General features: G+C 40.0%; 2 protein-coding genes across 9 annotated transcripts in view; both read left to right on the plus strand.

Moving 5' to 3' along the window:
* The first annotated feature begins 795 nt into the window (after positions 1-795).
* Positions 796-2,599, plus strand: LOC150019229 (MSL complex subunit 3). The gene has a single exon (XM_090267920.1). It carries the CDS (start codon positions 855-857, stop codon positions 1,920-1,922), a length of 1,068 nt encoding a protein of 355 aa, XP_090124046.1. The 5' UTR covers positions 796-854; the 3' UTR covers positions 1,923-2,599.
* A 1,663-nt stretch (positions 2,600-4,262) lies between these two features.
* NUDT9 (nudix hydrolase 9) overlaps positions 4,263-15,747 on the plus strand; it is a 91,918-nt gene continuing 80,433 nt past the window's right edge. For 5 of the 8 annotated variants that reach the window (XM_090266277.1, XM_090266275.1, XM_090266276.1 and 2 more), the window contains exon 1: positions 4,263-4,684. In XM_090266277.1, the coding sequence (XP_090122403.1) occupies positions 4,578-4,684 (107 nt within the window). In that variant the 5' untranslated portion in view covers positions 4,263-4,577. Of the gene's footprint in view, positions 4,685-7,610; positions 7,667-14,559; positions 14,670-15,747 lie in introns of those variants that run through there. The other 3 variants (XM_090266278.1, XM_090266280.1, XM_090266279.1) reach the window with 3 other exon arrangements.

Here is a 15,747-nt window from a genome sequence, read left to right on the forward strand (position 1 = left end):
CATGTAACCAGGCCATCTGGTTTTTAATCGGTGCTTATTAGATGTCAATGTAAGAAAAGGCCAAAACTGTGAGAATTTTTATGAGCTTGAGCCAAACTGACAATAATTGCCAGGAAGCAAAATCTCAACAGATTCAGAAAATACTCTAGAAAATGGCAGTTTTACCATTTATTTTATTAATTAGAATCAAAGGAAGAAGTGTAAGTGAGTTATATGAAATTCATTGGTGATGGAGTAGGGAGGCTGGAGAAAGCAAAGCCGGGAAATCTCTGGGATTGGATAAAAAGTAAAATGACTGAGAATTGAAAGGAAAAATGTTTCAGACTCGCTCTCAATCTAAAAAAGGAGCGAATGCTTTCTTTTTATTTTTTAGGAAAGGTCTGTGATCTAGTTTTCCTGATCTAGCTTCCAGCGTTCCGTATGTTCAGTCATTTGTGGACAATACTTTTTGGTTTCAGATTGTGGATGTTATTGTTGGGAAAGACAAAAAAGGCAGAAAGATCCCAGAATATCTGATCCATTTTAATGGTTGGAACAGAAGCTGGGACAGGTGGGCAGCTGAAGATCATGTCCTCCGTGACACCGATGAAAATCGGAGATTACAGCGTAAATTGGCAAGAAAAGCTGTAGCTCGCCTAAACACAGGAAGAAAAAAGAAGCGCTGCCGCTTGCCTGGTGTTGATTCGGTCTTAAAAAGCCTCCCCGTTGAAGAAAAAGATAAAAATGATGAGAACTCGGTAAGCACTTCCTCTGATGACAGCAGTGAAGAAAAGGATGAGGCAGTAAGTGAAGAAAGTGGCGCTGAAGGGAAGACTGAAGTGAAGGAAAAAGTGGAGCTGCACAGAAAAAGGGAGATGGAAGAACGAACAATAACTATAGACATCCCTGAAGTTCTGAAGAAGAAGCTGGAGGACGACTGTTACTATATCAACAGGAGGAAACGGTTAGTGAAACTGCCATGCCAGACCAACATCATAACTATTTTGGAATCCTACGTGAAGCATTTTGCCATCAATGCAGCCTTTTCAGCCAATGAGAGGCCTCGTCACCATCACGCTATGGCACATGCCACCATGAATGTGCATTACATCCCAGCGGAAAAGAACGTTGACCTTTGTAAGGAGATGGTGGATGGATTAAGAATAACCTTTGATTACACTCTGCCATTGGTTTTGCTGTATCCCTATGAACAAGTTCAGTATAAAAAGGTGACTTCGTCCAAATTTTTTCTTCCGATTAAGGAAAGTGCCACAAACCCTAGTAGGAGCCAGGAGGAGCTCTCGCCAAGCCCGCCGCTGCTGAATCCGTCCACCCCGCAGTCCACGGAGAGCCAGCCGACCACGGGCGAGCCGGCCACCCCCAAAAGGCGCAAAGCCGAGCCGGAGGCCTTGCAGTCCCTGAGGCGCTCCACGCGCCACTCGGCCAACAGTGACAGGCTGTCTGAGAGCAGCGCGTCGCCTCAGCCCAAGCGCCGGCAGCAGGACACGGCCGCCAGCATGCCCAAGCTGTTCCTACACCTGGAGAAGAAGACACCTGTGCATAGCAGGTCATCGTCACCCATTCCTGTGACCCCTAGCAAGGAAGGGAGCACGGTGTTCGCCAGCTTTGAAGGCAGAAGAACAAATGAAATAAATGAGGTCCTGTCCTGGAAACTTGTACCCGACAGTTACCCTCCAGGTGACCAGCCGCCTCCACCCTCTTACATTTACGGGGCGCAACACTTGCTGCGGTTGTTTGTGAAACTTCCAGAAATCCTTGGGAAGATGTCCTTTTCTGATAAGAATCTGAAGGCTTTACTGAAGCACTTTGATCTCTTTCTGAGGTTTTTAGCAGAGTACCATGACGATTTCTTCCCAGAGTCTGCCTACGTCGCTGCCTGCGAGGCGCACTCCAGCACTAAGAACCCCAGGGCAGTTTATTAGTCTCCGCGGCTCTGTGAGAACAGCTTCTCTCCCTAGCTTTGCATTCTAGGTCCCCGGTAGAGACGTGGGGAGATGGCAGGAGATGCGACGCCCACCCTGGGGACGCTCTAGCAGAGACGGGCCCAGTTATTTGAGTTGTTACATACTTAGTTATTTCTGTTAGGGAGGACTTCCGTGGTGCATGAACAGCCCCCAGCACCTGAGCCTAGCCACTGTCCAAGTCATCTGTGTCGGGAGAAAAGAGCGCCTGTGCTCCCAGGGAAGCGTTCGCGAAAGTGTGCATAGGTTAGCCTGCGGCAGTGGAAATTGGAGTTGGTAACCATCTCCACGTGTTTTAGATACGTATTAGCACTAAGCAGAATTGTTTTTGCAAACTGTTTTCATTCTTAGGACGACACTAAGCAACTCTGTCCAACAAATTTCAATTTTGCTTGGAAACTGCAAAGTGGTCCCAAAATACTTTACAGGGAATTGGTATTGAAGGCAAAGGAGATTTGCAGCTATACATTTGCTTTTACAGTTCCTTTTCTGTAAAACCTTATTTTTGGTGATCTAAAAAAAAAGCATTGCCTGACTTGTTTGAGATTTTTAGAGCCACCCTTTGTTGTGTAATGTCATGGTTCCCATTCTGTAAGATGTTTGTTTTGATGCTCTAAATAAAGCGGAGCCCGTCTTGTTAAAAAAAAAAAAAAAAAAAAAAAAAAAGTAAAATGACTAGAGACATACTTCTTTTACATTTGTGGGTATGGGTTAGTTAACAGTCAACAACTAACATGATAATAATAATGAGGAAATTTGTGGTCTGGTGTGGTGATTATGCTTTAAGTGGTCAGAAAAAAAGAAATTACTTTGATATTCCAAAGATATGTTATCAGGCTCAATTAAGGTGAAGATTGACCTTTGTCAGGGAAGATTCTAGCCTAGGACGTAACTGACTGCCATGAACAGCTTTTAGTTCGAAAGTGTTAATTTCAGATCATCCTGTGTGGTTACTTTGGTCTCTTATAAGGCCGCCACGCAGACCTCCCCGGAGCTTGCCTGGTTTAGTATGTGGCTCCTTTTTGTTTACATGGAGGAGAAAAACTTCTACTTTTTAAAAAGAAAATCGATCTTTTAGAGGCAGGGAGAGAAAGACATCAATCCTTGTACTGTATATGCCCCAATGGGGATTGAACCCACTACTTGGTGTATCTGGATGATGCTCTAACCAACTGAGCTACCTGGCCAGGGCACAATTTCTATGGTTATGGCAGGAGACAGTAGCGCAAGTTCAAGAAAGGCACCCACTGGAGTTAGGTCCTTATCTTTCCACAGGGACTGTGACCTAGCACAAAGGATATATCCTTGAATGTTTGCATTTCAAAGAAAGGGGCTCTAAAGTCTTTAAGAAAACAATTCTGTCTGGTACATTTACATCACCAAGGGCGGAGAAAGGATTTATAATTGGAATCTTTGTAAAGCATATCTATGACCAGATTTTGCCTGCAATAAACAACAAATTCTCCTGGCAGTGTTGAGCTTTTCCATGCTAGCATTATATACGGTTGATGGGAGAGTGGGGCCTTTGCGATCATCCTAGGGACAAGGCCTGACGCTGCTAAAAGCCTTGGTAGTTTCGTCAAGTCTCCTGGTGCAGATTTAAATGGAGTCCTTAACGACAAGAGTTCTGAGGTCTTCAAAACTGTACTTGAATTTGATTAATCTGGCTCTTAAAATGGCGAGTTTCGTAACATCTGTGTCTCTCACACACCACTGTAACATCGTATTATGTACTTAAAAGATAAATATCTGCCATGGTAACAAGATAAATACTACTGTTTTGGACAGTCTGGATCTCCAAATTCCAGTTTGGCAATTTGGTTGGCTGGCTAAGTTTTGCCTGCTGTTCTTCCCTTTGTTCCTGCTCCGGACAGTGGGCCTAACTCACAGCGGGCATGCTCCTCCGCCAGCCTGGCCGTCACACCAGGCAAAGCCTTGTGAAATGCTGCAGCTCCGCAAACACCTCGGTAAGAAAGGAAGAGAAAACCTCAGCTCCGCTGATTGTGTCTCCTGCCTGTCTCCTTTTCCTGTAACCACGTACTCAGATATGACTAGGAAGAACGGGGTTCTGCACATGAGTTGTTTGTAACCCTTCCTGCCTAAAAACCAGGATGGCAAACTTCTCTTAATCTCCTCCCTCTCTTTCTCCTTCTTCTCCTCACAGTTCCTTGACTTTTCGCACTCGCGCTACCCCCCTCCGATTCGCCCCAAGAACGCCTGCGCAGACTGGGAGGTCGAAGAACGCATGCGCTGCGAAGCCGGTGCGGTGTTTGCTTTGCGGTGCAGCCGTAAAGCACCGTCACACGCCAGGGACGTCACGGGCTCGGGTCGTTGTTGCCGGCAGCTGGGTCTGGGAGCTTCGGACCCCCAGTCCCCCCAACCCCCGGGCTGATCTGGCTACATTCATCGCACTGGGGAAGGCGCTGCACTGTTATTTTGGGAGAGGTCCTGGTCTGTGTGTTTCTGAGATTAGACCTAGCTACTCCCTGTCGGGAATGGGAGGGCGGCCCGGTCCTAGTGCCCGCTAGATCCTCGGGGCCCGGGGCTGTGGGGCGGGCGGAGGCGGCAGCCCAAGTAAGAGCGAACTCGCTGCGTGAATCCGTCCGCGGGGCGCTGATGGCCGGACGCATCTTGGGAAACGCTTTAGCCACCGTGTCTCTCTCTGTGGCCTTGGCCTCTGTGACTGTCAAGTCCTCGGGCTTTCGCAGCATCCCGGAGTGCAGGTATTCCCCTTCCTCGTGCTGGCTCCTACTTAGTTCTTCTGTTGCGAGTGGAAACCAGCTTCCGGTCCGGCGGATTCTGTAGGCGTTGCTGTCTCGGGTTTTTCTAGCCATAAATGTACACGCTTTCAAAAAGGCTCAGAATGTTTTGTCTCCCTTTTGAAGAAAACTAGTGATAGTGACCTTTCTTGATCTCTCATATTGACATTTGCCATCCTGCATAAGTCACCAACATTATTGTCTCCAGAGAGTTTCAATAGCACTTGATTGGGTGTGGTGGTGTCCCGTGACATTTTCTTCTGGTTAATACTTAAAATATTATTAAAACTAATACATGTACATAATTTTAAGATGTGTACAGTATAAATGATGTAAAATGAAAAGTGTAAGTTGTTATTCTTACTCTGAATCTCCGTGTAGATAATGTACTTATTATCAACCTCTTTTTCTTGATTTGTCAATTCTGGATAAATTTAGGGATTTCTTGTATCTTACACTGCCTCCTGCTTTTATTTTCCTCTTTTTATGTTTTTATCCTCTGAGTCCGTTCGGGAAACACGGCGTCTCCTGAATTACTCCTTCAAACTTAAGACCTGCGTATTCTGTTAGTCATCTTTTCTATGGAATTGTAAATTTTGACAAGAACCTTTTATTTCTCTAGTTGCTCTCTTTAATAGCAGCCTTTTCTTATTTTATGGACATAAAGAGTCTTGAATCTATAAAAATGATCACAAAATAAAAAATTATCTTTTATTTCCTGAATTCTCTGTCTCTTTTGGGTCAGTGCTTCTATTACTGTTTGATCCTTGTTTTCTTCAGTTTTTTTCCTCAAACATTTGGTGGACACCGATTATACATTGATATTTTTATTAATGTAGATAATAAGTATTGTTTTCTCTAAATGGGAGGACTGGTTGAATATTGGCCCCATATGCCAGGGTGCCCAGACTGAAAGGTTTCAGTTGAGTGTGTGTGAGCAGGTGGGCAGGCTGGGACCCTCCCCTGCACCCCTTTTTCCCAGGCTTTGCACTGGTGGAGCAACCTCTTTGCTGGGCATAGCTGCCTTAACTTTATTTCCTCAATGTGGATTGTAGAGATATTAAACCTAGGTTTCTACTATGTTCTCTAACACCAGTATTCATGATAGAAGACCTAGTTCTTCATTTTCTCTAACTTTTCACTTTGTCCTTTAACTGTTCCTAACTTTTTGCTTGAAGGATGGGAAGGGTGGAGGACTGATTTCCATGGTTACTGTCCCACTGACTACTTAAGACATTTGGACACACTTATTTCAAGCTTGCCGGAATGACATCTCTTCTTTGCTCTTTTGTGCACATTCTCGAATATAATGTGCTCTGCTTTGGTTTGTAGGTCAGTACGATTCCACCTATTTTCTGTCTTTCTGAAATGGGTGTAAATCTCATTCACTGGCGGCATTTTATTCTCTTACTTGCTGTGGATATTGTTGCCTTTAATACGTCTGTCTATCTGTCTCTTCAGTGGGATTTGGGGAAGACCTGAACAAACATCTGTGCTATCTGAAAGTCACTAATGTTGTGTTTGATAGATGCCACTGGAACAATATAAAATTGCTTGGCAGTTATTCTTAATTTTTATAATGCTGGGAACCCTATGTGAAGCAGGGTATATCTAAAACCAGTGACAGCTTACTGGCTTAGAAGAAAAAGCCAAGTTAAGCCAACAAGTATGTGATGCTTATCTGGTATCTTATATTACAAGGCATCCTGGAAGAAGCCCTTTAATAATTTGGGTAAATCCAGAAACTCGTAGTTTTGTAGTTGGTTTTGTGATTTGACTAGAGAGCTACAGATGCCTATTTTCTAGGGAAAAGAAATTATAGTATGTAAATATGTAGTGAATGCTTCCAAATTTTCCATCAGGATCTGTCAGCAATATGTGGATAATGATGTATATTTTATTCCTGTGAACACATCTGAATATATGTGTGAGCTAAAAATGAAATTGAGATAGTACAGCATAATCATACAAGACTGGAATTTGGACCCAGCTTGCCTGGGATTGGATCCTGATTCTGCTATCAGTTTTGTGACCTTGATAAATTGAATTAACCTCTCTGGGCCTTAGTGGTGTTTATCTAAAATAAGTATAATAGTACCTAACGTTAGAATTGTGAGGACCAAACAAGTTAATATAGCATAAGAACAGTGTCTTGCACATAGCATGTACCATACACATTTAGTTATTGCAAATTTGCTTTATCTCAAAGCACCACATCACTACTGCATTTCTTCAAGTTTGACTGTTTTAGGAACTGGTTTTTACTTTGTAAAGTGAACTTTATCAGCTACTTAATTCCCATTTGTATGGTCAAATATATTTTTTGTACTTATTTAGTAATCAAATAAAACAACCTAGGCTGTTTATGTGTATATTACATATATTCCTGTTTAGATTCCTTTCAGTGTATCACATTTAAGCAGCATATAAAAACAACAGATATAAGTCCTTAATATCGTAACATACATAGTTTTTGAATTTTTGCTGTTTTTTTTTGCAAAATTAATTTTTTTGAAAAGTAAACAATTAGGTGTATAAGTTTATCTTGTCAGAGTGGATGGCAGATTAGTGGAATTGCACATGCTTATTGCTAAACCGTACAGAACAAAGATCCGCATTCTCAAAAAACATTTTTGGTACTTGGTTAGGATAGAGTAGAACAAGATCAGTGTTTCCTGTTGGACATATCATTAATACCCTTGACTTTTTTTTTTTTACCTTACTCATAAACCATGAAAAATAAGTCTAATTTTGTAATAGAATTTAGTTAGAGATTAAAGCTCCATATGTAAAATTTTGCTTTTCTGAACATATGTACATGAAATCTATTTGCATGTATATATATTGCATTTATGTTAATTTTTATTGAGTACAGGTTTAAGATGTGTGATGAAGAACTTATTTTGAATGTTCATTATTTGGATTTCCAAAGCTATGGAACCTTAGGTAAGCGAAAATCATCATACTATGAAAACAATGAATCTAGTACTTTATTAAAATTAGTCACATGTCAAATACCATTCTCCCATTGTATACTTTGAAGAGCCCCTTTGGGGTTATTAACCTCTTTTATACATCAAACAATACTTTACAGATGCAAACTGGGTGCCTGGTGAAATAGTTGTTTCAAAGTCTTCAAGTAGGATGAGAGGGAACAGCTTGAATTCCACATAAAGGTATTGACAAACAAGAATGGGAATGAATTAAACCAGTTAAGAATTGAAAAAGAAAAAGCAGTTTGGCAGTTTCTCACAAGACTTACATGATCCAGCAGTTGCCATCTTTGGTATTTACCCAAATGAATTGAAAACTTAATGTCCACAAAAAACTTGGACACAGATGTTTTAGCTGCTTTATTCATAATTGCTGGAACTTGGAAGCAACCAAGATGTTCTTCAGTAGATGTATGGATAAATAAACTGGTATACTCGGACAACAGAATATTGTTCAGCTCTAAAAAGAAATGAGTTATTAAGCCATGAAAAGACACAGAGGAAGTTTAGATGCATATTACTAAATGAAAGTAACTAATCCAAAAAGGCTACATACTTATGATTTCAACCATATGACATTCTGGAAAAGGCAAAATGAAGACAATAAAAATATTCAAGGCTGCCAGGGCAGGTAGGAATGCCATGGCTGGGGGGCAGGTAGGAATGAACTTGTAGAGCTAGAGGATTTTTTTGGCCAGTGAAACAACTCTATAATACTGTAATGGCTGATACATATCATCCAGGATGTGTAACAGCAAGAGTAAATCTTAATGTAAACTATGGAGTTTGGGTGATAATGATTTGTTAATATAGGTGCATCTATTGAAATCACACCCTCTGGTAGGGCATGTTGATAGTGGGAGAGGCTCAGTGTATGTTGGGGGTATATAGGAACTCTGTACATTCTGCTCAGTTTGGCTGTGAGCTTATATGTGCTCTAAAAATAGTCTTACATCTGCTCTAAAAATTAAGTATTTAAAAATCACAGGGGAACCTTGACAACTTACTTCAAGTCACAGAGACAGGCACATGGAAAATAAAAGACTTGCTCTTGTTAAAAAAAAAAAGGTGAAAGAGTGTTACAAGAATGAATGATTTGAGTGTCAAAGGATTAAGGGAGGTCTTGGAAAGGTTTTCATGAAGGGTTCTAATATTTTTGCCAGAATTATCCCCTGTGATCTGTGAAGGTAAACAGAAAAGTGAGGCTTGCTATATTATGGAGTTATACAAGTTTGTTGAAAAAATATTTGACTAATTTTTTTGTTCTAAGACTTAGTGTATGTGTTTGGTTATAACATAACTTTTTTAACTAATGTGAAATTTATTTTCATAATTTTACATTTCATTTTCTAAAGATGAAGCCCCAATCAAGCTCGTTTTCACTAATTAAAATGAAATTTTGGTCTCTACTTACATGGCCTTTTTCTGTTACTTTCAGGGAAGGACCTGTATCTATGATTTGCCAGACATTGTGCTAGACAAAACATATAATGCTATGTTGAGCTACAATAGACATGCTTCCTGTTCTCCATTTGCTTAAAGTCAGGAGGCACCCTAATAAATGTAAAATCACAATTGTAGTAATTCCATTAAAAGTATAACGGAGCTCTGATAGCATATAGCAGGGGGTACTTATTTCTCCTAGGGAGTTAGGGAGACTATCCTGAGGAAGTGATCTTCAAACTGATTTGAGGGATGCATAAAAGTTAGCTAGGTGGAGGAGGAAGTAGATATGTTATAGACAGAACAGCATGTGTCTTCCCATATTGGGAGGAAAAATGGGCGTTTTTATGCACAGGTCAGCATTGCAAAATCACAAAGAGGTGAGGAGGAGTGTGGTAGGGAGTTCTTGTAGGTCAGGTTTAGAATTTCAGTGTTTTTTGAAGGAAATTTCTTCATGCAAATAAAATTACATAAATGACCAAATACATAAATATGATCATTTATACTGCCTTTTACTTGGTGTGTTTGAGTAGGCTTTTTATTTTCCCTTGCTTCCTTTTCATCTCTCTTTTTCTTCTGTTTCCTTTGTTATCACTTCTTCCCTTTTCTCTCCCTATGTCCCCTTTTCTGCCACCTGCCTTTCCACCCTCACTTTTGTCTTCCCTTTTCTGTTTCTTTTCCCTCAACTTCCCTTTTCCATTTCCTTCCCTTTCTCCTCCCCCTTCCTTTTTCCTCCTCCTTCTCCTTTTCCTTCTCCTTCCCCTTTCCCTCACCTCTTCCCTTTTCCTTCTCATATCTGCACTATATTCTCTAATCCATGGTAGAACCTGATGATATAGATCCTACATTTTTCTCATGCTCATATAATAAATAGTATAGACATTTGTAGTAGGTAGAGTAATGGCTCCCCACAGGTGTACACATTTTAATCCCTGAAACCTGTGCATATGTTGCCGTACTTGGCAAAAGAGACTTTATAGATGTGATTAGGATTAAGGACTTTGAGGAGGGGAGGGTATCCTGTATTAGCTAGGTCAGCTCAATTTAATCCTGAGTCTTTAAAAAATGGAGAAATGTTCCCAGCTGTGGTCAGAGATGGCGATAACTACTGCAAAAGGGTCAGAGAAAGATCTGGTTGTTGCTGGCTTTGAGGATGAAGAGGAACATGAGCCACAGAATGGGGATGGCCTCTAGTAGTTGGGAAAGGCCCAGAAGTGTATTCTCTAGAACATCTGGAAAGGAATGCAGCCTTGTCAATATGACATGTGGATTTTAACCCAGTGAGACCTGTATGTGACTCCTAACCTACAGAACAGTAATAAATTTGTGTTGTATTCTTATTGCGGTATAATCAATGGGCATTATATCACGTTTAGGTGTATAACATGATTCATATTTGTGTATATTGCAAAGTGATCATCATATGTCTTGTTAACATCTGTCACCATACATAGTTACAGAATTTTTTTTCTTATGATAGGAACTTTTAAGATTTACTCTCTTAGCAACTTTCAAATATGCAATACAGTATTATTCACTATTGTTGCCGAGCTGTACATTAGATCCCCATGACTTACTTATTTTATAGCTTAAAGTTTATACTTTATGACTCCTTTTACTCATTTCACAATGCCCCCTCCCCATTGTCATCTCTGACAACTACTAATCTGTTCTCTATGAGTTTGTTTGTTTGTTTTATAGATTTCACATTTAAGTGAGTTCGAAAGGTATTTGTCTTTCTCTGATCTGACCTATTTTAGCATAATGCCCTTAAGGTCTATCCGTGTTATGGCAAATGGCAATATATCATTTTTTCTTTATCCATATATCTGTTGATAGACAGGCACTTAGGTTGTTTCCATATCTTGGCTATTGTAAATAATGCAATAATCCTGCAGTGAACATGGTGTTGAATATATCTTTTCAAATTAGTATAAATACCTAGAAGTGGAATTTCTGGATCATATGGTAGTTATATTTTTAATTTTTTGAGGAACCTCCATAGTGTTTCTTCACCAATTTACATTTCCACTAACAATACACAGGAGTTACCTTTTCTCCACACCCTTGCCAACACTTGTTATTTCTTGTGTTTTTGATAATAGCCATTCTGACAGGTGTGAGGTGATATCTCATTGTGCTTTTGATTTGCATTTCCCTGATTAGTGATCTTGAGTACCTTTCGTGTATATGTTGTCCATCTGTATGTCTTTTTTGGAAAATGTCATGTAATTTTCCTTGTATGTTTTCTTCCGAGAGTTATATTTTCAGGTCTTATGTTTGGGTTTTTTATTTCTTTTGAGCTAGTGTTTGTATATGCTGTCAAGTAAGGGTCCATCTTCAACCATTTGCATGTGGATATCTAATTTTCCCAGCACCATTTGTTGAAAAGATTGTCTTTCCCATTGAATGATATTGGCATCCCTGTCATAAAATCATATGACCATATGTGTGAGGGTTTGTATCTGGGCTTTCTGTTCTATTCCATTGGTCTATATGTCTGTATTTATTCTGGTACTACACTGTTATGATTGCTATAGCTTTATAGTAAGTTTTAAATCAAGAATTGTGAGACCTTTAACTTTGTTTTTCTTTTTCGAGATTCTTTGACTATTTTGGGTCCCTTTGTTCCTGATCTTAGAAGAAGAGCTTTCAGTCTTTCATCATCAAACCAAAAAGCTGTGGGCTTTTCATATATGCACCTTTATTATATTGAGAGTTTCCTTTTGTTCTTAGTTTGTTGAATGTGTTTTTCATGAAGAGGTGTTAAATTTTGACAAAGACTTTCTGCATCAATTGAAATAATCATGTTTTGTTTTATTTTTTTCCTTCTGTCCAAGTGGCATATTACATTGATTTTTGTATGTTAAGCTACCCTTGCATTCCAGAAGTAAATCCCATTTGGTCATGGTGTATAATTGTCGTAATGTATTGTTGAATTCTTGGCCCTGGCTGGTTTGGCTCAGTGGATTGAGCGTCGGCCTGCGAGCTAAGTGTCGCTGGTTCGATCTTCCAGTCAGGGCACATCAGAGAAGGAAAACTCTTGACTCCAAAAAACCTCCGCTGCCTTGCGGCATACCTCTTCAGGGGAAAGGCTAAGGGAGTAAACCCCGACAGAAAATCCGGAGCCGGAGTCCCTAAGGCGGTTTGACGTTGTAGTCAACACCGGCAACTCCTGTGGCGCACCTGAAGCCAAGCTGTATTGACTCAGTCTTTCCCTTGGACCCTTCAGCTGCGAAGAGAGGTGGGGTCTGCTGCATGGGCAACAGCAGACCCTCCATATCACCCTGCCCAGGCTCTGTAGCTTCAGCTTCACTGGAGAGGACACTCCAGTGTCATCGCAAGATGTCGATTCAACACGGGAGGAGACAGATACCGTGTCACTCCCGAGTCGGACTGCACAGCCATTCTCGGCGGTGCAGATAGACTCTTAAGAAGCTACACCATCGTCTCTCGAGACGGACGGCTGCTGACAACGATTGTTGAATTCTCTTTGCTACTACTTTGTTGAGGATTTTTGCATTGATATGCATCAGGGACATTGGACTATAGTATTCTGGTCCTGTCTCTGTCTAGTTTTGGTATCAAGTTAATAATGCTGGCCACATAGAAAGAATTTGGAAGTATTTCCTCCTCTTTAATATTCAGAAGAGTTCAGGAATGTTGATTCTCCTTTAAACGTTTAATAGAATTCACCAGTGAAACTATGTGGTCCCAAGCTTTTCTTTGTTGGAAGTAAATAAATAAGGTTTTTGTATCACCTTTTAAAATTATTCATACAACCCTATTCATATTTCACCACTTGTCCTGACATTTTATTTTCCTTTATGGTTCAGGAACCAGTCCAGGATTGTTGATTGCACTTGGTAATATTTTCATATCTTTTTTAATTTTTAATTTTTAAATTATATTTTATTGATTGTGTTTTACAGTTGTCCCAATGTTTCCCTCTTTGCCCCCTCTGCCCGGTACCTCCTTCCCTCTAGCAATCCCCATCCTTAGTGCATGTCCGTGGGTTGCGTGTGTATGTTCTTTGGCTGCTCCCTTTCCTATACTATTCTTAACTTCCCCCTGTCTATTTTGTAACTACCAATTATGCTTCTTAATCCCTGCACCTTTTCCTGCATTCTGCCCCTTCTCACTCCCCACTAATAACCCTCCAAATGATCCTTATACCTGTGATTCTGTTCCTGTTCTGGTTGTTTGCTTAATTTGTTTTTATTTTTTAGATTCAGTTGTTAGTTGTGAGTTTGTTGTAATTTTAATATTCATAGTTTTGATCTTCTCTTTTCTTAAATAAGTCCCTTTAAGATTTCATATAATAATGGATTGGTGATGATGAACTCCTTTAACTTTACCTTGTTTGGGAAGCACTTTATCTGCTCTTCCATTCTAAATGATAGCTTTGCTGGATAGAGTAATCTTGGTTGTGGGTCCTTGCTTTTCATCACTTTGAATATTTCTTGTCAGCCCCTTCTTGCCTGCGAAGTTTCTTTTGAGAAATCAGCTGATAGTCTTATGGGCACTTCTTTGTAGGTAATTCTTATTTTTTCATGCTCCTTATAAGATTCTCTTTATCTTTAACCTCTGTCATTTAAATTATGATGTATCTTAGTGTGGCCCTCTTTGGGTCTAACTTGTTTGGGACTCTCTGCTTCCTGGACTTGTATGTCTATTTCCTTCACCAAGTTAGGGAATATTTCTTTCATTATTTTTTCAAATAAGTTTTCAATTTCTTGCTCTTCCACTTCTCCTCCTAGCACCTCTATGATTCAGATGTTGATATGTTTCAAGTTGTCCCTCATTTTTTTCAATTCTCATTTCTTCTTTCTATTCCAGTTGAATGTTTATTTCTTCCTTGTGTTCCAAATTGTTGATCAGAATCCTGGCTTTTTCCCCTTCACTGTTGATTCCCTGTACATATTTCTTTATTTCACTTTGTGTAACCATCATTTCTTCCTTTAGTTTTTTGCTGTACTCTTATGAGTTCTCTGAGCATTTTATTCACTAGCATTTTAAACTCTGCATCTGTTACACTGGCTATCATTGTTTTGCTTAGTTCATTTTCTGAGGTTTTGTTCTGTTCTTTCATTTGGGCCATATTTCTTTGCCTCCTCAGTTTAGCAGCCTCCCTGTGTTTGTTAATCTATTTTAGGTAGAGCTGCTTTTACTTCCTGACTTAGAAGTGTGGCCTATGTATAAGCAAAGGCACCTGTTAGTTGTGTGGGGCAGAGCCTTAGGTAATTGCCAGGGGGCACCTGCTTTACTGCTTTGTGGCTGTATGTGTGGTGGGGCGTTTGGAGAGGGGACAGTGCCTCTGCCTGGCTTCTGGCAATTTACCTGGCAGTCGCCCTTTTTCCAGTCACTAAATCCACTTCCCGTATGTGATTGGCACCTTTCCAGTTGCTATGCTGGGGTTTGTGTACATTCTAAGACCATGTGGGCCCTCTAAGGAGCTAAAGTCCTGCAGTTCCTTCTGCTGCTGCAACCTCCACTGCTTTTTACAGCCAGAGGTAATGGGAGTTTTTCTTCCTGGTACAATAACCCTGGACTGTGCAGCCTGGCCTTGGGCTGGGATTGCTTGTCCCCAGGGTATCCCTCCTGATTTTTATCCACCACATGTGATGTGGGACCTTCCATTCCACCGCCCCTCCACCCTTCCCCACAACTCCACCCCTCCTACCTGTCTGGATGAGAGTTGCTTCTTTAAATCCTTTGTTGTTGGACTTCCATATAGCTCTTATTTTCTGAGGGTTCTGGTTGTAATTCTGTGGACTTCTCCTCATATCTCTTTAGTCTCCATCTATACATAAGAGTTTGTCTAACTTTATCTTTCATGACCGTACCAATTTAAAGAGTAAAGATTTTTATTCTTTTTGATGTCCTTTATCTGGGTATGTTCTATAGTTTCTTATGTCTAGTCTCTGGTCAAATAGTATTGTAAGGAATACCTCAGAAGTGATCACCGTATACTGCTCAATGTATAATATCGGGAAGCACATGATGTCAACTTATTTCACTACCCCATCAAGTTGGTGTTTGTCCCATTGACTGTTTGAGAAGGGGAAATTGATATTGAGAGAGCAGCGGAAGGGAGCTGCCATCAGTTTACCATGTTCTCAGAGTTCCCTGTTCCACTTTAGATGTTCTAATTCAGGGTCATTAGGAATTTTCATCTTTATTTTATTAATGATGAGAAGGAGACATGAAAAGTTTTTGCTAATGCTGTGAGTTAAAGGTTTAGGTTCAGGTTTGTTTTTTGTCTGTTATCTAATTATTTCAGATTTATGCCTCTTAATTTTACTTTAGATTTTACTCTGAAGTTTATAGTTTGTGTATTTATCATAGCTTACTTTACATTACTTCATGTACAATGTAAGACATTTGTAACAGTGTATTTCTATTTTCCAGTTATTCTTCCTTTGTTCTATTTTTGTCATGTTTTACACATGTATGTTAGACTGTAGAAATGTGATCCTTCATGTAGTCTTAAACAGTCTTCTTTTACATCTATTTTTATGGTTGAATTTTTATAACAAACTTTCCTTCTCCAACTTCTGTGCTAATTAAAGTTAATAAAATAAAATGAAT

Source organism: Furipterus horrens, unplaced genomic scaffold (genome assembly GCF_987537825.1).
Source record: "Furipterus horrens unplaced genomic scaffold, mFurHor1.1.pri manual_scaffold_2, whole genome shotgun sequence".
Taxonomy (NCBI): domain Eukaryota; kingdom Metazoa; phylum Chordata; class Mammalia; order Chiroptera; family Furipteridae; genus Furipterus; species Furipterus horrens.

What these genes read in the sequence shown, in the direction of transcription:
- LOC150019229 (XM_090267920.1), top strand. Translation starts at nt 855, where the DNA reads ATGGAAGAACGAACAATAACTATAGACATCCCTGAAGTTCTGAAGAAG.